Source organism: Lotus japonicus, chromosome 3, assembly GCF_012489685.1.
Source record: "Lotus japonicus ecotype B-129 chromosome 3, LjGifu_v1.2".
Taxonomy (NCBI): domain Eukaryota; kingdom Viridiplantae; phylum Streptophyta; class Magnoliopsida; order Fabales; family Fabaceae; genus Lotus; species Lotus japonicus.
This window is the reverse complement of record NC_080043.1, coordinates 21,450,672-21,473,817: the sequence shown is the minus strand read 5'-3', so window position 1 is coordinate 21,473,817 and position 23,146 is coordinate 21,450,672. Positions and strand designations below refer to the sequence as shown.

At 37.7% G+C, this 23,146-nt stretch overlaps 2 protein-coding genes across 4 annotated transcripts; both read left to right on the top strand.

The window, feature by feature from the left end:
- Positions 1–786: 786 nt before the first annotated feature.
- LOC130747045 (multiple organellar RNA editing factor 8, chloroplastic/mitochondrial-like) lies at positions 787–3,097 on the top strand. Of its 2 annotated transcripts, XM_057599864.1 has the most exons (5): positions 787–1,260; positions 1,725–1,822; positions 1,917–1,982; positions 2,121–2,603; positions 2,721–3,097. In XM_057599864.1, the coding sequence occupies exons 1-5, from the start codon at positions 866–868 to the stop codon at positions 2,888–2,890; spliced, it is 1,212 nt and encodes a 403-aa protein (XP_057455847.1). In that variant the 5' UTR covers positions 787–865; the 3' UTR covers positions 2,891–3,097. The 2 variants fall into 2 exon arrangements, with proteins under 2 accessions (XP_057455847.1, XP_057455846.1); XM_057599863.1 differs by having other exon boundaries at positions 789–1,260; positions 2,121–3,097.
- A 7,096-nt stretch (positions 3,098–10,193) lies between these two features.
- Positions 10,194–18,618, top strand: LOC130749095 (tRNA dimethylallyltransferase 9). 2 transcript variants are annotated; one of them, XM_057602382.1, is made up of 11 exons: positions 10,194–10,474; positions 11,315–11,368; positions 11,550–11,592; positions 11,730–11,838; positions 12,446–12,644; positions 13,050–13,278; positions 13,461–13,555; positions 14,169–14,263; positions 17,532–17,607; positions 17,998–18,137; positions 18,220–18,618. In XM_057602382.1, the coding sequence occupies exons 1-11, from the start codon at positions 10,235–10,237 to the stop codon at positions 18,281–18,283; spliced, it is 1,344 nt and encodes a 447-aa protein (XP_057458365.1). In that variant the 5' UTR covers positions 10,194–10,234; the 3' UTR covers positions 18,284–18,618. The 2 variants fall into 2 exon arrangements, with proteins under 2 accessions (XP_057458365.1, XP_057458366.1); XM_057602383.1 differs by having other exon boundaries at positions 10,381–10,474; positions 11,747–11,838.
- Positions 18,619–23,146: the final 4,528 nt, after the last annotated feature.

Below are 23,146 nucleotides of genomic sequence, written 5' to 3'. Positions count from 1 at the left end.
CAAAAAACTTTTAATTATTGTTATTGAGAGGTAAGGTTGAAGGTAATTAAATGTTAACCGAATAAATAAAGGATGAAATGAGTAAGAGTAATTGGAAAATAACGAAGAGTACACAAATTTTATATTTTGATTGATGGTTATGATTTTTTTTTTGCAAAATTAACTATTTCCTTATTTATATCAAGAGTTTCAGCTGACTACAACAGTTACCACATATAAAACCGACCTACGTCCTATTTTGTGAAATCCACTACAAATCATGGGGTGTTCATGGTTCTTACTCCTAGTCAATTTGGAAGGTCATTCTTCCTTGTATCGGCTGATCCCAAGTTCGTAACTGCTATCCCTAATTTTAAGGATTAGTCATATTTTCAATTTTCACGTGTTTAAACCTATATTTTGTATCCATACTTTGGAAATATCTTTATCTCCAGACATGCACATATGATTTTTTCTATAAATCTCGTTTATGTGTAGAGAGTACTTTTACCTCAACTAATCATCATATTTTAGCTACGCTTACTTATCGGGCTATCGGCTGATGTTCTCTGACAGCTCACACGTTTCTAGTCATTATGAAAATGAATAAATACTTTATGTCCCAAGAATATCTAAGGCTCAAATATCAATTATTTAACTAAGAAAAATCAATTACAAGCCCATTGATCCAAATGCTTGATTAAATTAATTTATTTTTAGTCTAATTCATAAAAATGATCAAGTGAAAGATTTAATCAATTTATAAGAGGCCCGAATACACCACCTTGTGGAGTGCATTCTAGAAGCACAAGCACCACTTATAAGAAAACCCTAAACCCCTAATCCTCACTCCTTCATCTTTCTCTCATTTCTCATCTCCTCAAAGATGGCTACACAGATCTTCTCTCGCGTCCTTCCCAAAACCCGAACCCTAAACCTAGCTCCCTTCTTCACTCGCTCCCTCTCCACTTCAACCACCACCACCACTCCCTCCCTCTCCGCCCTCTCTTTCCTCCGCCGCTACCGTCCCCTCTCCGCCGTATCCATCCCCACCTGCCGCCACCTCTTCCCCTCCGCCCGCTCCCTCTCCACCCGCGCCACCACCTCCTCCCTCAACGATCCTAACCCTAACTGGTCCAACCGTCCCCCGAAGGAAACCATTTTGCTCGATGGCTGCGACTTCGAGCACTGGCTCGTTGTCATGGAGAAGCCCGAAGGTGACCCAACTAGGGATGATATCATCGATGGATATATCAAAACATTGGCTCAGGTTGTCGGAAGGTAATCACCGCCGTAACTACTGCGTTTTGAATCTTAATGTTTGTTTTTACGAATGTTTTATCCAATTCGATGAGTTATTAGATGTCTATAGGTTTCTGTGATTTCTTTGAATTTGTTTGGTTATCTGATTTAGAATAATGGATTGAAATGAATTTAAATTTGTTAATATTTTAATTGTTGAATGGAAAATTATTCATGTTCTATCTCGTTTCTCCCAAATTGGTGGGAAGAAAATGTAAGGGATTGAATGGAATGGGACAGAATGTGATTCATTTTGTTTCATTACTTTTTGTTATAACATAATTCCTAATCAATCCAACGAGCTCAACTAATTATCATTCCATTCTATTTTATACACTGCTTTCGGTATTTTGTGCTCTAGACTATAGAAAAAGGCTACTCACTATTAGCAAATGATTGCGTGTTCTGGGCTTATCGTCTACTGTGTGGTTGTCGTTCTGTAGTGAGCAAGAAGCGAGGATGAAGATATATTCTGTTTCGACTAAGCACTACTTTGCATTTGGGGCGCTTGTGTCTGAAGAACTTTCTTATAAGTTAAAAGGTATACATGGTTCCACGCCTTTTTTTTTCTTTTGGCTTTTGTTTGTCTTTTTATAAATAGTAAGGGTTTCAAATTTTTATCTTTGAAATTGCAGAACTGCCCAAAGTTCGGTGGGTACTTCCTGATTCGTATTTGAATGTTAGGGAGAAAGATTATGGAGGTAATCTCTATTCTGTGGTCTGGTTTTTATTTATATCCATTCAGTATGCTACACTTAGTGTGTAGCATGTAGTATTTCGCCCTCTGGAAGGGCCACAACTGCATGCTTCGTGAACTCTTTTTTTATTTTGTTTACCAGGTGAGCCGTTTATAAACGGGGAAGCAGTTCCTTATGATCCCAAGTATCATGAAGAATGGGTTAGAAACAATGCTCGAGCAAATGAAAGGAACAGGCGCAATGACAGGCCTCGGAATAATGACAGGTCAAGAAACTTTGACAGGAGGAGGGAGAATGTGGTGAACAGGGATTATCAGAATAGGCCTCCACCAAATGCTGGTGGACCTCCAAGCAATCAAGGTGGGTTTCCTCCCAACAATGCTGGTGGACCTCCAAGCAATCAAGGTGGATTCCCTCCCAACAATGCAGGTGGATACCCTGCTTCTCCCCGTCCAGGCAACATGCCTGGCCCCCCTCCCAGCAACCCTGGCGGATACCCTCCTAACAATCAAGCAGGTGGTTACCATCCTCAAAATCAAGCAGGTGGATACCCTCCTAACAGCCAAGCAGGTGGATACCCTCCTAACAGCCAAGCAGGTGGATACCCTCCTAACAGCCAAGCAGGTGTTTACCCTCCTAACAACCAAGGAGTGTATCCTCCAAACCAGAATAACTATGCTGGCAGAACTCCTCCTAACGTGGGTGGTGCACCTCCTAACAGTGCTTATGGTCCAAATGCAGGGTATCCTTCAAACCAGAATAACTATGCTGGCAACATGGAAGGGGTGCCACCAAACCAGAACGTGGGAGGGTATTCCCCAAATGCAGGTTGGTCAAACAATGCTCCGACTAGGGACACTCCAAGCAGGGATTTCGGAGCAGCAGTTGGTGGTAACACATATAATGGGTAAGATGATCTGCAGAGATTCTTGTGGCCAATGTAGATAATGAAGAATTATGTCAGACATTAATCTTAAGGAATTAGTATTTATTAATTTTGTTACTCTACTTCCTATTGAACCTGCGTGTCATGTATCTGAAGTTCAGAATTTTTGAAGGCTAGTTGTTTGTCAAACTTAGCCGGTCTAATATGCTATTTGATTGATGTTGCCTTGAAATCGTACTTAATTGCTTATAATAAACTTCCAAATTTCATAGTATTAAAAACATAAATTTGGCAGAGGTATGATGTGTCATCATCATTAACTTCCTAGAACATTCACAGCTCATTAGTTGTCAACTTTTCTTTTATGATTCTCGTTCCTTATTATTCTTAAGTTAGGTATTTTAAATCTTTCCACTTTCAGTTCTCAACGTATTCGTGTATTATTCAACATTTAGAGCCATCTATGCAATCATATTCTATTAGCCATTAGTAGCCCGTGCAATGCACGGGTTATTGATTTAATTTAGTGTTTATTGTGAGAGATAAAAGTATTAAGTCGGGACTCTACAATTATATTTATTATACATGGTTGAGATTAAATGTCATTTAAAGTCATATTTAAAAATATCAGTTAAAAGGCTTAATAGACTGTTCCAACAATTTGTAGAATTGCAGCAGGGAGATGTCCCAAATAAATGGCACTGTTCAAAATATGAGACAGGTTAGGAGAACAACAGAAACAATCACACGAATTAGTGTTAGGTTTTGTTAGACATCACCCAAATCCAATCCTCAAGAAGAAGAAAAACAATAGTCAGAATTTTGAATTTAAAACACGGTTGCGATCAAGGACTAAGGATCAAGGATAGAATTATGGTTGTGAGAGGATAAAGATATCACTCAAATCTAATCCTCAAGAAGAAGAAAAACAATAGTCCGAATTTTGAATTTAAAACACGGTTGCGATCAAGGACTAAGGATCAAGGATAGAATTATGGTTGCGAGAGGATAAAGATCTGGGATGGGATTTGGGAGATTTTTCTAGAGGGCTAGATCAAGGGTTTGAGAGATGAGAATATGACGGCAAGAAGAATTCCAAGCAGTGGAGAGCGCATGTAAACGGTGAAACAAATAAGAGGATGAATTTCTAAAAAAAACTATGACACAGGGGACTGTGATGTTTGAGTGACACTGGCCAGAGTGAGGACTCAAATATTAAGAGCATCACCATTTTGTAAACTTGTATTCCTCGCTGTCCCTAACTCCTTATTGCTCCATATGTGAAATTATTTAGCACAGTAGTAATTTCCAACCATAACTTTTTCAAAAGGCACACTTGGGGGGCGTTTGTTACAAGTTATCAAAAATCATGCCCGGGTAAGTGGATTTCCATGGATATTATGATGTGAATGTTATTCCCAGGCATCTTTTAAAAAAGTGTATGGTTGATAAATTCAATTCCCAGGTATGTTTTTAAAATTTATTTAATTAAAATAATTAAAAATATAAAATTTGAAGTAAAAATAAAAGTTAGTGGGAAATAACTTCCATTCCCATGGGAATGCAAGATACCCATCCTTGAACATGGGAATGAAGTTTGGAGAAAATCAATGTAAATTGTATGCCTGGGAATCCACAATACCCGGGAATATTTTTTCTGAAACTTGTACCAAACATGGGAATGTTACATTCCCAACCTAACTTACCCGGGAATCTTTAATGATCCCTTGTACCAAACGCCCCCTGAGTTGTTGAGCAAAGGGAACTGCACGTCCCATATGTACTGGAGTCCAGAAAATAAGCACGCAGCGTTAAAACCGTTTATGTATTCAACTAATTAATCTCTCCTCCTATTTCTGCCCTGTTTAAGCAAATGGTGATTTATCCATCAAGAAACATGCCATTCATTTTTGTAATTCCAATTGGAGTTTAAGCATCAAAACTGGTACTTGGTTGTTTTGTTTTAAAAATTATCCTTTAAATATCTAAGGTTGTGTTTCCATGGGGGAATATTTAAGGGGAATGTAATTTTAGAGGATATTTCAAATCCCTTCAATTAAAATACCCTGTTTGGATATCTAATGTGGAGAATTCTCAAATTACTAGTAATTAAATGATGTATTTTACTCAATAGGATTTAGGGTAATTGAAATCACCTTAAAATAGGAAGAAATTTCAAATTCTTCATCTCTCCCTTAACCCTATCTAAATTCAGTCAAAAAAATTAGTCTCGGCTTAAAACCCTAAAATCGGCCATAAACTCGAAAGTCCGCCAAAAACTCAAAAATTGGCCCGACACTTAAAAATCGGCCGAAAAACTGAAGGCTTAATTGCAACTTTGGTCCCTAACGTTTACAAAAGCCACAATTTTGGTCCCTCACCTAATTTAATTACATAAATCGTCCCTCACCTAACACTCCGTGAGCAACGTTAGTCATTCTGTCAATTTGCTAACGGAAGGAGGCTGAGGTGGATTAATAATTTGACGTGGACAACACTGAGGAGTGAGAGAGAGTCACATGGGGACCCTTGTACAATCCACAGCCATAAAACACCCTTCCATGACTGTATGGTGTCCCTGATGCTACAAGGAGAGCTTCAACTCCGCAATCTCAAAGAATCTTCAGTGGCTTGGACTTGTGGAATCGCCTTCCAGATCCTGAACAGGCAGATGAACCTTCGCTAAATCCCCCCATAACCGTCAAACCCAAGGACCTGCAGCAGTTGGAGAAGCTTCTTCGTCTTTCACGCGAGTTGCAGTAGTTGGAGAAGGACCCTTACCCTTACACGCGAGCTGCTTCTGTTTTATAGGAGAAAAGGGGAAGAAGGTGACCGTTGGAGGTCACATGCTCCCCCACGTGACTCTCTCTCACTCCCTAGTGTCGTCCACGTCATATTATTAATCCACCTCAGCCTCCTTCCGTTAGCAAATTGACAAAATGACTAACGTTGCTCACAGAGTGTTAGGTGAGGAACGATTTATGTAATTAAATTAGGTGAGGGACCAAAATCGTGGCTTTTGTAAACGTCAGGGACCAAAGTTGCAATTAAGCCAAAACTGAAAGTTGGTCCAAAACCCTAAAAATCAGCACAAAAATTGGCCGATAACCCTAAGAATCGGTCGAAAACGTGAAAGTCGGCCAAAAACTCAAAAATCGACCAAAAACTCAAAAATCGGCAGAAAAGTCGAAAGTCTGCCGAAAACTAAAAAATCGGCCCAAAACCCTAAAAATCGGCCCGACACTGAAAAATCGGTCGAAAACCAGAAAGTCGGCCCAAAACACAAAAAATTTGCCCGACTCTCAAAAATCGGCCGAAAACTCAAAAATCGACACCAAACCCTAAAAATTGGCCGATAATCCTAAAAATCGAACGAAAACGTGAAAGTAGGCCCGAAACTCAAAAATCGACCTAAAACCCTAAAATCGGCAGAAAACCTGAAAGTCGGCCCAAAACCCTAAAAATGGGCCCGACTCTCAAAAATCGGCTGAAAACTCGAAACTCGGCACAAAACCTTGAAAATCGGCACCGAACTCAAAAATCGACCCAAAATCCTAAAATTAGCCAAAAACTAAAAAATCAGCCGAAAACTCGAAATTCGGCTGAAAACTCAAAATCGGCCCAAAACCTTAAAAATCAACCGTCGGCTTTTAGGTTTTTCGGTCAATTTTTGAGTGTTGGGCCGATTTTTGAGTTTCGAGCCGACTTTCACGTTTTCGGCCTATTTTTAGGGTATTCTGGCCATTTTAGGGTTTTGGGCCGCTTTTTAGGGTTTTGTGTCGACTTTTGAGTTTTCGGCCGACTTTCGATTTTTCGACCACTTTTTAGGGTTTTGTGTCGACTTTTAAGTTTTCGGTCGATTTTTGAGAGTCGGGCTGATTTTTAGGGTTTTCGACCGATTATATTAAGATAAAAAAATTAAATGAAGGAAATTCAATTATATTACCCAAACAAAGAATTTTACAATTGAGGGAATTTCACCATTTTATCCAAACAATAAAATTTGAAATTCAAGGGAATTCAATTGAATTCCCTAACATTTAAAATCCCTTAAATTTCTACAATCCCTCATCCAAACACAACCTAAGACAATATTTAGAAATGTCAATTCGGACTTGCCCCGATATAACTCACATCCCTCTTATTTCATTTGCAATTATGACATCAATAATCAATAATATAAGGACTTCAATCTCATAATCTTCAAGCAAAGGCTACTTAACTGAATTGTTATGACAAAATGTCGTTTTATCACTTCTTCAGTTGTATTGATGGATGCTGGTCATCCAAGTGATGTGTGAATTAAAAAAGGCCAAAACTAACCTTTCGTTGCAAAATATGAGTTGTATTGACAACGCATTAGAGAAATAACATTTACATGTGTGGAAAGGAACACCCCATCAGTGGACTCGCTCATTGCAGGAATGAAAGTAATTCATTGAACATATGCTAGCTAAGATAAAAAAACAGAGGAATGCAATTGTACGAACAATAAATCACCTCTCGACACAAGAAGATCCAAGTTAAATTTGTAACATACTCTAGCTAAACTTGAAATTGCACATATAAGATCAATCAGGTTTATAATTTATAGGGAAAAGGTACTGGAACACAATGAGGGATTTGGCTCATCTCATTTTAGAGGGTAAAGTAAGTAATCATAATCATAAATAGTGATTACCAACTGTGAAAACTAAATAAAGAAATTTAATCTATGATTGTGATGATTTATTTTACCCTTTAAACTGATTCTCTCACATCAAAAGGAGACAAACCCTACAATAAGCGACAGAGAAATAAAGCAAGATGAAAAAAATGAGGGATGTAAACAAAATCAAAGAGTGATAGGGACTAAAATAAAAAAAAACTATTCAAATGTTGGGACTAAAATTGTATATAAGCATATAAGCTAATACCTGAAACAAAATGAAATGATTTAACGCTTCTCTAAAGAAAAATATGTAAATTGATGAGGAAAATATGAAGGAAATACAACCCACCTCAAAAGCGCCTTAAAACCCAGTAGAACTAGTGACAAGTGACAACCCAACCCGAAAAGAGAAACAACCCACCCAACGAAGTACCAAAGATGAAATAGAATCCCCTAAAGCCAAGAGACAGAACCGAAAGCACCAAGAAAATAAAGCTCTCAATGGCCCTTAAAACCAAACAACACCAAAACATCTACCTCTGCTGCCCTAAGAAGACCCATGCACATTAATTTTGGATGTAACTTGGTAGAAAGCAATATTAATAGTGCAAGCATACATCAAGCCTAAGTGGTTCCCCATCAAGAACACTTTGCACCCTTGTAATACCCCAATTTTAAGAGAATTACTTTAGTGACCAGAAGCGGGAATTAAACATGCTAAACCAAGCATTTACTTTGGTAAAAACACGAGTATTTTTTTTAAAACATAAAGATGATTAATCATGCATAAACATGTCAAATGCAATTGTATTATATAATAATGAGACCACATAATTTAAAAGGACATGTGCCCCACAGGCTCAAACATAAGGTGAGTATTAGCTCTACACAAAATGAAGAGCACACCACGCAAGGAAAGACTTCGTACATGTCGCACTTTCCGTCACCTAGCGAATGAGATTCCACAGTGAAGCACAATATCGCACTCCACCCAGCAAGCCCGCAAAATATAAATAAGAGAGAAGACTCATAAATACTACGTTGCCCTCGACAACCCACCTAGGTTAGAAGACTATTGTGAAGACTCCTCTAGATCCTCCTCTTCCATGTCGCTAGAAAGTCCTGCTCCAACATCTATAGCGCGGACGAAATTGTCCAGAGGACCCTCTAGGTCCATCCACCAACAAGACCGTGAGATATACATGCTACCGATGAATCACCTTCTCCTCCACAAACGACCGGATGAAGAACGCGATACTAAATAGGTGAAGGAGGGGGGAATCGTCACCTTCATCTCAAGGGGGTGATGAGACAGCTTCCTCAGAAGCCGAAAAGTTACTAGAGGTCGTGGTGGAACAAGTAATAGTCAGAGTCACCTCAAGATCCACAAGAGCCATTGACGGAGGAATAAGCCAACGCAAGGATCTCCACATAGACTCAGTAGATATGGGAATACCATAGTCATCAAAATGAGTCTCCTCAATCTGTCTGAAGTATGAAAAATGTTGGGTATGATAGTAGCAGTCCCAAGTGTCTCTCGAACCAGCGTTAATCAGCTCGAACTCGATCGACCCCGAGGGCCAGAACAGTCCACCGATCGCTTAGCGAGCTCAACATTGTCTAGAAGAAACATCCAAGAGAACATACACGACCAAGAAGAGAATGCAAGGGCCAACTTCTTTTTCCACAAAGTTAACGTAGAACGTGCACAAACACAAACATAGCATACAAGTACATAGGGATACAACAACACAAATCAATTAGTCTCTATTGTTAGCGTACGCCATATACTCAAGGCAATCTCATTGATCCAAATAAAATCGTCAACTCCATACACAACAGGCGGGACATACACACGAATGCAGCTAACCTAAAGCTAGCGACCTTCCGTTGTTGCCACTTTTGATCGACCCTCATAATCTTCAGAGATCAAATCTCAAATGGAAACACGCGGAATCCTCGATCCACCAAGAGCTAGACTCTTTGTCCACTAGCAACTCCAGGATTTTTCTCCAATACAATGATATGCTCCATGATTAGTCAAATAGACGATGCGACGTTTACAACGTACAAGCTCAATCTCAAAATAAGACACACTTTTCTCATGAGTGGTCGCAACGACATCTTTCTCAGAGAACTTCCACATTCGATCATCCGTGCAACTTCTGAGGACTAGATTAACAATACCAATGACACTGCTAAGAATGGATATGGGAATAACAACAACAAGAAGAATAATAGCAAAAAACAAGAAAATATTAGGAATTGAGATTTAATGTTTTTCATTTAGGGATTTAGAAAATTTAGAAAACTGAGTTTTTTAATTAATTTATTTTCCTGATGTGTAAGATTTTTTTTTTTTTAAAAAAAAACTTAACGTATGCTTCGGAGCTCCAAGGCAAGATAGTAGCACGATTGCTAGCACTAATTCCTTCTCGTGTGCCAGACAGGGGATAGAGTCTTGTCTTATTCCTTATACGATTCCGAAGCCTCCAGTGAAGACATACTATTAATGTTGTGCAAACGTGATGATATTTTACTAAATTGTTTTGAGGGAGGGACCTATCTCAGACCGTGAGACAAACAGAGGGACCAATTTGAGAATTAAGCCATATTTTATATTTATATTTATCCTTTTTTTTTCGAAATTTATATTTATATTTATCCTATTTTGAACTTAAAGGAACGCTGCCTTGGGCTTGCCTGAAAACGCCGAAGATGATTAACAATGGAGTATGCAGCCTCCGCACATGCCTCCGTCTCCCGGAGAGACCCCTATTCCGAGCATCTCCGCTCTCATTCAGTCGGCGGCTGCGGTTTATCGCCACCGCAGCCGAAACGAAGAAGAAAGAGAAGGTGATAGTCATTTCTGGACCTACCGGTTCCGGCAAGAGCCGCCTCGCAATGGAGCTCGCAAAGCGCCTCAATGGCGAAATCGTCAGTGCCGACTCTGTCCAGGTACGTGCACATTCTAACAAACAAAGCTCTATTCGTAGCGCTGCTTCTTCTTCTTCTCGCGTTGCTGCTCTGCGTATGAAGTGTTAGTAGCAGGCTTGTTAATAGCGCGCTATAGCGGCGCAATAGCCTATAGCCTAGCGCCCTAGGGTTCACCGCTACTCAACTATTCACCGCTATTTCCCGCTATAGCGCTCGAAATAGCGTTTTTTGGGCTTGCCGCGACACCACGCTATATCCGCATTTAACAAGTTCGTGTAGGGTTTTAGGCTCCAAGGGTATTGAAAAACACTGTTCAGCCAAATTATGGATACTGAAGTTTGTTGAGATGTTTGCTAATTTTTATTTTTTCTCTGGAAATGGTATTCTTGTTTTAAATTGTTGCATGATAGTAATTGGTAAGTGAAAAATCAGTTGTTAGAAGTCTTGCATTGGCTAGAGATATGACATAGTAACACACTGACATAGATATAGTTTATAAAGGGTATAACAAGTCTCGACTCTTGAGCTAGCTTTTAGGTTGAGTCAGGTCTCCCACTTTCTAATATCAGTAATGGGGATGCTACAAGGTTTCATGAAAGTTTTTTGGATATGGAATGATATTTTTCTTGTAATTGTAAATTAAAGTTGCATAGCAGCATAGCGCTTATCCATGAATTTATTTGGAAGCTTATTTACATAAGCTCAAGAGTTTATAGCTATGTCATAAGTTATTTCTTATGAGTTTAATTAAGTGCTTATAAGATAAGTCCGAAAAGGATTAACAAAAACTCTTCCAAACCCGATAATGGAGCAAGTATTTTCTTTTATTGATTCAATTGGATTCTTTGGCTTGTATTGCAGGTTTATCAGGGTCTTGATATTGGATCTGCGAAGCCTTCCTTAGATGATAGAAAGGTGTGTGTAATTGTGAAGAGATGTTTTATTTTACATTGGCCTCTGTTTGAGATGTATGGACTTTATTGCTTGCAATGTGACTTGGGTTATAAGTATTAGGATTTCCTATTTTGCTTGATTAATCACGTTGGCATCCTTGTATCTAGTTTTTCACTATTGTTTTGTTTGTTGTTCTTGTTAGGAGGTACCGCATCATCTTGTTGATATACTGCACCCATCTGAAGGTGTGTTTTGCCGATGGACTGAAATTTAATTGTTGAAGCATAAATTTGAATATGGTTTTCTTGAGATTGATTTTTCTGTTGTTGAATTTTTGAATGACATTTATTTTCTCCAATTAAAACTAATTATTATTTATCAGACTATTCTGTTGGGCAGTTTTTTGAAGATGCAAGGCAAGCTACAAAATGTATTTTTGACAAAGGCCGTGTTCCCATAGTTGTTGGGGGCACTGGATTGTATTTAAGATGGTATGTGTTTTACTGTTACCTGTTCTAAGTTTGTTGACTAGTTTTTCTTTCAAATGGAACTCCTTAATTATTGCATAGTGGTTGTGTGATGTTTCTGTAACATTAGTAAGAGAACATAAATAGGAAATGAAATCTGTTTTTCATATTTCTGCAACCTGCTGATGGAATCATTCATTTAAATAGCAATCTCACGGATATTTATGTACTTAATAATAGGGAGAAAATTAACAGGGGTGGAAGTAGCATGGTTAGACACTAATATAGTTGGAAAATGTGAGGAAAAAGTAATGCTGACTTAGTTCTGAGTATTTCATAACTTGTGTTCTCGAAGGATATGTACACACTTGTAGTCTATTATGGTAGTTCACTAATCTTCTTAATGTTCGGTTACCAGTAGGATATACAGGTAAAGGTCTTAATTAGCTTGACTTTTCTAGAATATAAATAAACTTCTGTCAAATGCTGCTGAGTGAGCATCCACTTTATTAGTGAATTTTTACTGTTTTATTTTAAACCATAATTAAGTTTCTTTTCTGTAAGTTCTTATTGACCATGTTACATGGAACATATACATCAGAGTTCTTTTGTTTGTTCTTTGAAATGAAAGGTTCATATATGGAAAGCCAGATGTGCCTAAAGCCTCTGCAGAGGTTTCATCTCAAGTACATCTGGAATTAGCCAAACTGCAGAGAAATGAAGACTGGGATGCTGCTGTGCAGTTGGTGGTAAAAGCAGGTGATCCAAAGGCCCAATTTGTGGCATCGAATGATTGGTACCGATTACGTCGTAGCCTAGAGATTATTAGGGTAAGCTTGAAATGTTGTAAGTAAGTTACACTTAGTCAGTCATGAAACACTAATTCAGAGCTGGCTACTAACCTTTACTGAAACATTAAAAAAAACTCACTTACTATCTTTTCTTTCCTGTCTTTATCTGTCTCAATTGTTGCACATAGGTTCAGATATGAGATTTGAATACAAGCACCATTACATTACCAAACGTTCACGAGAATATCCAATTTTTTTTTTCCAATGTGGTGCTATCTCTTTCACATGTGCTTAATTGTAACCAACTACTGAGTGAACTAGCTCTTTTTACCTGAACTTTTCTGTGGATGTATGCTTGAAATGTATGATTTCTTTTGATTACTAAGTTGTCTGAAGTATTTATATATAAATTTACCATTTATTTATATTCTTTTTGAATGGCAGTCTAGTGGATCACCTCCTTCTGCTTTTCGGGTACCATATGAATCTTTCACGGAACAGGATGGTTGTAGTGTTGCTGATGGTTCTGAGCCGTCTCATATGACCACTTATGGTGATGCAATGGAAACCGACTCATCAAAGTTAGACTACGACTTTTTGTGTTTTTTCCTTTCTAGCAACAGACTTGACCTCTATAAGTCACTTGATTATCGGTGTGAAGATATGCTATTAGGTATATCATGAACTGGAAACACCCATAATTTGCATGTGAATCTCATGCAATACATTTTGTAGAAAAATCTTCTGTATGCGTATGCATGTGCAAGTTCATTTGTTTTTTCTGTTATAACAATACATGACATGCTCTTCAATGAGTATTTTACTGCAACTAAAGTCTTCGTTCTCTTTCTGCAGGAAGGCATGGGATTTTGTTGGAGGCTCAGTGGCTTCTTGATATTGGTCTTCATCCAAACTCCAATTCTGCAACTCGAGCAATTGGTTACAGACAGGTATACCATTATATTTTTCACATTTACATTTCAATGTTACTACTTGCTTATTTCAAATAATAAAATAGATTTGGTTGAAAGTGATTAAATTATAAAGTTTAATCTTTAAGGTATAGAAAGTGGAAAAAGAAATAAAGAAATACAGTGAATCAAATTGTATTGATATAGTGTGTTGGGTTACAAAAGACAACACTTGCCCTTATTTATGCTAATGGTAGTCTCATAATCCTCATCAATAGAGAAACTAATTAAAATTCCTAGTCTAAATTAAACTAAACCAAAAAACAAATTAATATAAATAGGGAAAGAAAGAAACTAAAGAACAATCTAGATTGCCCAAAGTTACTCTAAGATGTGATCAATATATTATAATATATTCTCTTATATTACGGAGAGATCTGCGTGTTGTGTACCACAGTTTGAAGTTCTTTATGATTTAGGAACAAGAAATATTTTGGGCTGAAGATTCTCCAATTTGTTAACGTTATGTTGATATTAGCAATTGTTGATAGCCTATATGATTATGTATGTATTAATTTCATTGTTGTATCTGCTTTATAAATAGTTGGAGTCATTTTACTTATAATTTTCATTTGCGATTCACTAATTTCAGGGCATGGAGTACTTGCTAACATGCAGAGAGCAAAGGGGTCAGAGTTCAGCTCGAGAATTTTACAAATTCTTGGCTGAATTTCAAAAAGCTTCACGGTAATGCTTTTCTTTTCCCATAAGATTATGGTAGCAGAGCATTTTTTTTTCTTCACTTAAATTTTCTGTATTGATCAACATTGCATATTATTTGAAATGAATTTCATTTGAATAAATCTTTGTTCAGTTGGTGTTTCTAGTTTCTACTGTGTAAAATATTATCCAGGAAAGTAGATGTTCCGTTTTCTTCTTTATTCCCTGGTGAATGATGTCCAGTGTAGTTGGTTTGGATACAACATTGTGTTATTGGGGAGGACTTTCTGATCCACATTTATGGTGCTATAAGAGTTGTTCTTGATCTGGATTTTTCCTTTGCTACCCTTGTTTTAAGGAGCCTTTCCTGGTTCGATGGACTTTTTTTCTTCAGCTTGCTTCTGGCTTTGGCTCTTGTGAGCGTGGGTTTTTTCAGCAGAGGAGAGATGTCCCGTTGGTGTTGTTGGGGGTTCCTTGTCTGCTCTCTGTTTCAATGCAGATTCGTATGGTTTTGGCATCCCTTCCTTATCTCCAGGGAGTTGCCTTGGCTCAGATTGCATGGAAGATGTTGCTGTAGTTGCAGCAAGTGTTTGCGGATCAGGTGAAGCAAGCAATGTTGTCTCAGTTTCTTGCGGGCTGCAGCAGTTTGTTACTTCTCCTGGTGCCTGCATCATTGAGAGGGGTTTGTCTGGAGTTGTGGAGGGGTATACCATTTCGCCTTCAGAGGTTGCTTCTCCTGCTGGTGGCTGCATATTTAAGAAGGGGGAATCTTCATCGTCTGAGGCACCTTTTGCTTCTCTTCCTTGTCGGAGAGGGCGTCCTTAAAAGGTCAAGAGAGGGTGTAAGCCCCGCCAGGTGCCCGCGGCCATCTGTGTGGATTTGGTTGTGGTTGATGGTGGTGAGTTTGTCCCTGGTGCAATTACGCCATCGGTTCCTTTTGCATCTTTGGATCCGGGGAGTGCTCTGGGTGGTGGTTACTGAGTGCGGGCCATTAAAATTCAAATAACAGTCTGACAAGTACTGGCTAAGGAAGATTTTAGATGATGAGTCCAGTGAGATTTTTTTTTTGATAAAACTCTCTGATTCTCTAGAATTAGAAAAAATAGGGGAAAACAAAGGTTACCAAGAATATATTGCCCCGTAGAAAAATAGGGGGAAAAATGGCTGATGTATTCCACTTCCTCCCTGATCCCACTGCTCTTCTTAATTGCTCACATTAATAGTCAACTCCATAGATTCAGCAAAAGCATGGAAGTCTCCCAATCTCTTTCCACAGCAGTTGCAAAATCCTGTGATTCTATGGAGTGATTTCTGGTTCCCTGCTGCCTCATGTAAATGGGTAAATGGAGTTTGAGCCCAAAATATGATAAAATGGCCTAACATACATGGATGATACAGTTGTTCTTAAATACAAAACTGTGTAATAGATTGGCTCCACTATTTTGCAAGGCCCAACCTTCCCCTTTAGTGCCATGGGCTTGACCCATTCGGTTAGGAGAGGTTCAGCTCTTGTTGTCACCTCTATTGCCGTTACCGAAGTGCCGAACTTTGCAGGAGAACTGTGCTCCGGTGGATTGATAGAACTCTCATATATAGGCTCTTCGGGCCAATTGTCCACACCGACCCAATTATTGAAGTAACTAATCGGAGGCCCAGGATTTGGCAAGTTTACTCTAGAAGAAAAATAGTGAGGTAAAGTGGAGAGAACGAGAGTTAGTTAGAGAACTTAGAGTGCTGGCATGATGCCCATTATTAGGGGGATTCGGGTATATTTGCAGGGAGAGATAAATGATACGGAGGCATGCTTGTGAGTACTTGGTAAGGAGAGAATATCTCTCTGGTAGGAGTCTTAGACTCTAGTATTTACCCCCATTGTAAGAGCTCTTAGCTCACTGATTTCGATATAATCAATATATTTCTGTTTCTGAAATTACCTGGTTATATCACGGATTCTACGATGGAGGCAGGTCCTACAACATTGGACAAAACCCTTCTTCATTTCATCCTCCTCTCTCTTCCCCGTTGTTACACGACCTGTGACGAACAATTCTGCTGTCATCGTCGCCATAGAGCTCGTTGTTAGGTGGTTTGTCCGGTGGATATTTGGCGATTTCTGGCTTGCAAAGGGGCGTGTTTGGCAGTTTCCGTGGTGACTGCTTGGTCATCTCATTCGATGCCTCCACCGAACATGCTTGAGTAACCGTGCAAACTGCCCCGCTGCTTTGGAATCGCAGGGTACTTAGGTAGACTCACAGTATGACGGTGGCCAGTGCTTGACGCGCAATTTCGGCCGCCTTGTTCCGTTGAACCCTAAATCGATGTTTTGCAGCCAAATGGTGAATTCATTCTTCTTTTCTCTTTGAAGGTTGCAATTCTGGATTTCCTCCATTGACTAGCCTTCTTGCAATAGTTGGATGAAAACGACTACCTCTGTTGTTCTTCTCACACTTTTCTGATGATGACGTGCGATCCATGACAAATATTGCAGCTGGTTGACTCTGTGACACCACCGCCGCTGCTCACTCTTCTTCCGCTGTGATCTCTGATTCTCTCTGCGGCCTCTCTGCCGCTGCTCGGTCTGCCTCGGTTGCAGCCTCCAATTCTCTTCTTTCTTGTTTCTCCTTTTGCTTTCTTTCATAAAATTCTCTTAACCAGACTGGAAGCAACCTTGAATCCCTCCTTGCTTCCTCTTCCTTCCTTCTTCTCTCATCTTCCTTTCTCCAATCTGCGATTTCTTTCTGCCACTCTCCCAAAAGTGCATGAATTTCCTCCTTCACTTGTGGTGCCAGTATTTTTCTTGCTAGCCATCTGCTTCATATGCTGTTTGTTGTAGGATCTTCACGGTCAGGGCACCTGCATTGGTGCTCTGATACCAATGTAAGACCCAGCCAAGAACAAGAGCAGAAACGGAATTTATTTTTATAACAGAGAACTACAACAGTGCTGAGTTTAGCAAGAGTCACGGCTCCTCTCCCTAACCCAATTCCAAAATGATCCAAAAGATGATAATACTCTCTTACTATCCATTTATAGTCTCACTCTCTCACTAACTCACCAACTAAGTGAAACTCCCTCAACTAACTAACTAACCTATGGGATAACTCCCTCAACTAACTAAACCGTGTTATATATGGGTACGTATCAGTTTCACTCTCTAATTAACTCACCAACTAAGTGAAACTCCCTCAATTAACCAAACCATGTTATATGCTGGTACCTATCAATATCACACATAAATGATATTATATTTTGACAGGGTTATATAGCATTGCTCTGACATGAGACTTTTCTGCAGGAATTTTGCAAAAAGACAGTTGACATGGTTTCGCAATGAACGTATATACCACTGGCTTGATGCTTCTAAACCTCTGGTATAATTGAATCTTTTGCCTTTGGTATAAATGAACATACAACTCTAGCTTTTTCTTACTTTCAAGTAGGGATAAAAATTGGTCAGCCTCATCGTAAGGTCTCTGGCATAGCCTCCATTAGGCTCACACCATAACATAAATAGGGTCAATTTAAAAAAAAAACCTATTTGCTAAAAATGCTACCAGACAGACATTGGATGTAATACCCAGTGTCTATTATGTTGAGGGGTTTTTAAGAAGCTGTTTATTAAACGTAAGTAGTTGTTTCCATCAGTATATAGTTTTTTTGATATATATATTTTCTTTAGAGGAAAATGTTTGCTATTCTGTTGATCAATCCATTATTAATGTTTACGTTATGCTGATTTTGAGATGAACAACTCATGCCAGGAAACCGTTCTTAACTTCATTCACGATGCATACAATTATGGAAATGGAAGTCTTCTTGTGCCTGAACACCTAAGCATGCCGAGAGATATTTCAGATCGCCGGGTAGCTGCTAAACTTAAGTCTTACCGCTCCAAAAATAGGTACTTCTTTTCCTATACAGAATGAGTAATTTACTGATAAAGACGCAATATTGATTACTTTCCTTGTTGTTTTCTTATGAAGGCATTTTGTGAACGGGGAAGATTGTTCTCATATACTCAACTGGATAAGAGAGACTCAAAGGTGAAGGGATGGAAATTTTCGTTTTGCATTCCCTTGAGCTGGCCGGGCATTCATTGGGCTCAATTTTTGTATTATGAAGCTGAATTTTTATTTTTTTTTTATAAATTTGCTTTCTTGTTTTATCTTTTCTTCAATATTTGTTTTTTGTGGTTCAGCTATATTTAAAAATGATTGCTTCTCCCTTTTTGGGTAGCATGCACGACTTATGTAACCGACCAATAAGAAGTAGAGGAAATGTTTTAGGCCTTGCTTTCTCTTTTACCTTCAAGTGTTAAATTTGGCAACCCATGACCCAATTTGGCAACCCACTTTTAATGCAGTAATTTTATTTTTTTATAACACCCTTGTTGGCTTTACTTTCCGGGATTTGTAATATCAGAATACCGTACGAGTAACTCTCCGAGATTTAAATCTCGGAACACATGCATGGCTAAGCCTCTGAGGTTTTAACACTTGGAATATATGAAAGTCTGTAATGTTTCGAGAACTACATCCCGGAAGACATAGAGAAAATTACCTTCCGAGATTTGTATTCTCGAAACACATACAATGTGTTACGGGATGTGGAATTCTCGGAATGCATGGTAACATTCAAGGGTTTAAATCCTGGGATGTACCAAAACAGATAAATAATTTTTTCTGAGATTAAATTCTGGAATACTTTTTTGTGATGGGTTTTAAAACCTGGAATTTGTTAGTGAATCTATGTTTCGAGTTTTAAATCCTGGAACCTTAAATTGTAGAACATGCCAACACCCACAAAAGCAACATGCATAAAAAAATGAGATTATCTTAACATTTCATGTCAACATTCATTATTGATCATACAGAAATTAACCCATATCTACGCTTTGGGTTTGTCAGGTTTAGGCAGAATTGATTTTGATCATAATTGATTGGAACTTAATTGATTTTACTAAATTTGTGTATGAGAACGTGAAACCCTACAAATATAATTGGTATTAGCATAATTGATTTGGACCAAAATTGATTTGAACATAATTGATTTTACTATAATTGTGTATGAGAACGTGATGCCCTACAAATAAAATTGGTATTAGTAGAATTGATTTTGATCAAAATTGGTTTGAACAGAATTGATTTTATGCAAATAAACGACGACATGATTCACATTTACATTTGATAACTTTTTTCATACAAAAGTGTGTTTTGTAGGTAACGTTATGAAATTCAGTTGTAAAGTAGAATTGGTTCTGTTTTACACGTGCACCCAAACTTCATTTACATTGGTTAATATTGGTTCTGACGAAGTAGAATTTATTTTATGGAATTGATTGTGGTTTCTAAACCTTTATTTAATTCTTTGAAAGCTTTTTATTTGTATTTGCAATTGTTGTTGAGTCTATTAAATTCAAGAAATGAAGATGATACGAGGAGCAATAAAAGCCATCCCGAAATGAAAAAAGCAAATAAATCTAGAAATTCAAATAAAATGCAAATAACATGGTTAATGGCCACCCACTATAACATAACAAGCGAATGAGCCAAGACCATAAACTAACCTCATCGGAACTCCATACATGACGAAGCCCAATAAGATTCAAGACACCCCATCATCCACATAATCAATTCAAACAAAGAGTTCTGAAAACACCTTTACCTTAACCCAAGAGCATGTTTGACTTAAGTCCACAATAAGAGCATTGTCCAGTTCCCCATCCCTAAATATGATAGCATTGAATCCATAATGACCCAACAACAACCATCCACACCACCAGATCCCCCAATCTATGAGATTTATTCTTACCTTAATTCCATAAAGATCAAACAACAGCCATCCACACCACCAAATCCCCTAATCTCTAAGATTTATTCTTACCTTAATCCAATGCCAAGAGCGTGTCTGAATTAAGTCCACAACATTGTCCAGTTCTCCATCCTTAAATATGATAACATTGCTTAGAATCCATAAAGATCAAACAGTAGCCATCCACACTACCAGATCCCTAATCTATGAGATTTATTCTTACCTTAATCCCCTCAGATTTATTCTTACTTTAATCCGAGGCCAAGAGCATGTCTGAATTAAGTCCTCATGGACAATGAGAGTCATCAAAGCTCAGGATCACACCACGCCTCCGCAAATTATCCTTGTTTTGGATACAATTCCACAACAAAGAGATTCTTTTTGTTTGTGAAATTGTTTTGCACTACGATTGTGAGGATTTTTTGAGCGAAATATGTAAAATAACTTATTTATCTATTTATATTATTTGCAACATTTTGGTTGGTTAAGTTACCGTCCTATTTTTCTGTAAACTGTTAAGGGCCAATATAAACCGTTGGAATTGACATGAAATATTTTCACAATGGTGTGTTTCGATAAACAGTTGGAATATAGTAGAATCTCATCATTTTATCAGCTACAACAAACATCATCTTCATAAACTCAAACGCTTGATATGAAATTCTAAGTAGTTTTTCTTATCTTAGTTAACAACCTTGTACTCTATACCTTCCCCAAACGTCCAGTTATATATTTAGGACATCCCTAAAAATAACGACATAACAACAAGCAAACAATTCGCTACTCAACTTTATGCAATCTGGTTGTTAGTAAACTATAAATTATTAAATTAAATACCAAGACAATAAATAATGGCTTGTTTGTATGCACTTTGAAAGTACCGATCTATAAGGACCAATTTCACATTATCCCTGTAATCCCTCATCAGACATCCTATTAAACACCCGTTTGGTAATTACAGGAGGCATTCTCATCCTCTCACTTCCATCAATGACATTCTCATTCACAAAATAAAATTTAAATTATAATGTTCAATCTCTTGTAAGAACACACATTTATTAGACCCTATGCTAGTTTGTTGTGAGAGATAATCCAAAATTGTAGGTGTTGCAAATATGAATACTCCCAGTATTTGGCTTTTGGAGTACAATAATAACGCCATTGCAGGGCAATTGGAGGCATATGACGTTCATCTTTGAATAAACCTACATATGTATGACAAGTAATTATTATTGATAAGTAAGTGAAAGCATAACATAAATGTAGATATTCAAACATTATATACCTGCACATTGCAAATTTGTATTCAGTTTACCATTTAATAACTCATAATAAAATCTCATCAATAAAGAAGTACGTGGTTGAAGTGATGAATTCCACAGAAATCGCATAGATTTCAATGAGGCATTTCATTGAAAACATAAGGTATGATAAAAACTAGTTTGTACAAAGATAGAACCGCAACACCACACATGCATAAACATAGTCTTGAAGTTCGATCACCACATTCGAGTTCTGAGATAAATATAGAAAAAATTGAACACTTGAAAGTTGAAAACTATGGTAAAACGACCCAATTGAAGAAAACCGAACCAATATATTTTGATAAGTGAAAACCGAACCAATTGAATAAGGAAAGAAGAAGAAGAGGCCAATGACATCGACAGAACCGACCTACCAGAGATCTACCACCACACCACACTCATCTACTTTGCCTATGAGGCTGTTGCTGGAGAAGAGAAGAACGTGTGGATGAAAATGGGGATTGCGGATCTGTTGTTGTTTTTATTTTATTTTATTCTAGAAAAGGAGTTCCATGCTATTATCTAAATTGATAGGGTTATTCTATAATTAAATTATTTAATAATTTAAATATTATAAAAATGTAAAATAGAAGAGTTAAATTAAGTGAGGTTGATATAATGTAAGAACACATGTTATAATATAACCGTAGGTAATGAGTAATTTAACCCAACTTTCTCCATGGGTTATATATTTAAACAACCCCTTAATCGTAAGGATGTCGGAAAATTTAATTATATGAATTTTTTTTATGTTGCTTACACTTACGGGGAATATTTTATATGAGAAACAAAATAACTAACAATAATCTTATTCTGACATAACACAACATAAAGAGAAATATCACTTAATTCAGTCAAAATTTCCCTTAAAGGATTGTCTAAATGACTCTAAGTAATTTAGACTTTTTCTACCATCATTTAGACAATTCCACATTACATTGACCATGGTAACATTAGTGATGTTGAGGATCTGGCCCAGCAGGTGAGACTCTATCCAATTTCCCCGCCAGCATTGACCTCTCATGGTGGCTATTTCGTGCATTGTTGATAATGTCACGTAGAAGTAGTTCACTGCTAACCTTTTTACTATTCATGGTTGACAACTTAGGGAAAAGTCTTGCCTCTGAACTCATGATTAGTAGTGAGACAATAATTAAGAAGAGAATCAAGGGTCTTGACATCATTGAAGTAGCCATGGTGACGACCTTACACAAAAAAAACTCAAGTAGCTAGCAAGAAATTAAAACTAGTAGCTCAAATGCTAAGAGTGTGTGTGAAGTAGCTAAGAAGATACAAGGGTTATATATACACATCCTAGATTGAATGCAATATAGTAAGAGGAACTAAAACAAGTTTAATTTTCAACCGTTTTGTTGGAAGTTTGTGTAAGCTAAATAACTATATTATCAGATCAACACTTGTCTTCATCTCAAGCTTCGGGTTCCTTTCTGCATCTCCATCACGTTCAATTTGTTTCTATAAATCACAAATGAACTATTTTTAGCATCATTAATTGGATAAAGCTAGTTATTTGGTCGGTTCTTCCTCTCATTGAATGAATGTGTAAACCGACCAAACCCAGTCATCTTAGACTGTCCTTTCCACAATGACCTTATAATATTGAGTCGATTTGGATTAGAGGGAACTCTCTTTAATGACAAAATTCCCTCTTGTCCACCTGAAATGATACTTTTGCATAAACGTGTGTGTGTGTATGCAGGCCATTATAAGTCATTAACGCATTTATGCTCCACAATATCACATGGCTTCAACTGTTTTGCAAAGGAAAAACGAA

What these genes read in the sequence shown, in the direction of transcription:
- LOC130749095 (XM_057602382.1), top strand. Translation starts at nt 10,235, where the DNA reads ATGATTAACAATGGAGTATGCAGCCTCCGCACATGCCTCCGTCTCCCG. An exon ending in GAGCAATTGGTTACAGACAG is followed by an intron (nt 13,556 to 14,168) that starts GTATACCATTAT and finishes CACTAATTTCAG; the next exon opens with GGCATGGAGTACTTGCTAAC. An exon ending in TCTTACCGCTCCAAAAATAG is followed by an intron (nt 18,138 to 18,219) that starts GTACTTCTTTTC and finishes TTTCTTATGAAG; the next exon opens with GCATTTTGTGAACGGGGAAG.
- LOC130747045 (XM_057599863.1), top strand. Translation starts at nt 866, where the DNA reads ATGGCTACACAGATCTTCTCTCGCGTCCTTCCCAAAACCCGAACCCTA. An exon ending in TTGGCTCAGGTTGTCGGAAG is followed by an intron (nt 1,261 to 1,724) that starts GTAATCACCGCC and finishes GTCGTTCTGTAG; the next exon opens with TGAGCAAGAAGCGAGGATGA. An exon ending in ACTTTCTTATAAGTTAAAAG is followed by an intron (nt 1,823 to 1,916) that starts GTATACATGGTT and finishes TTGAAATTGCAG; the next exon opens with AACTGCCCAAAGTTCGGTGG.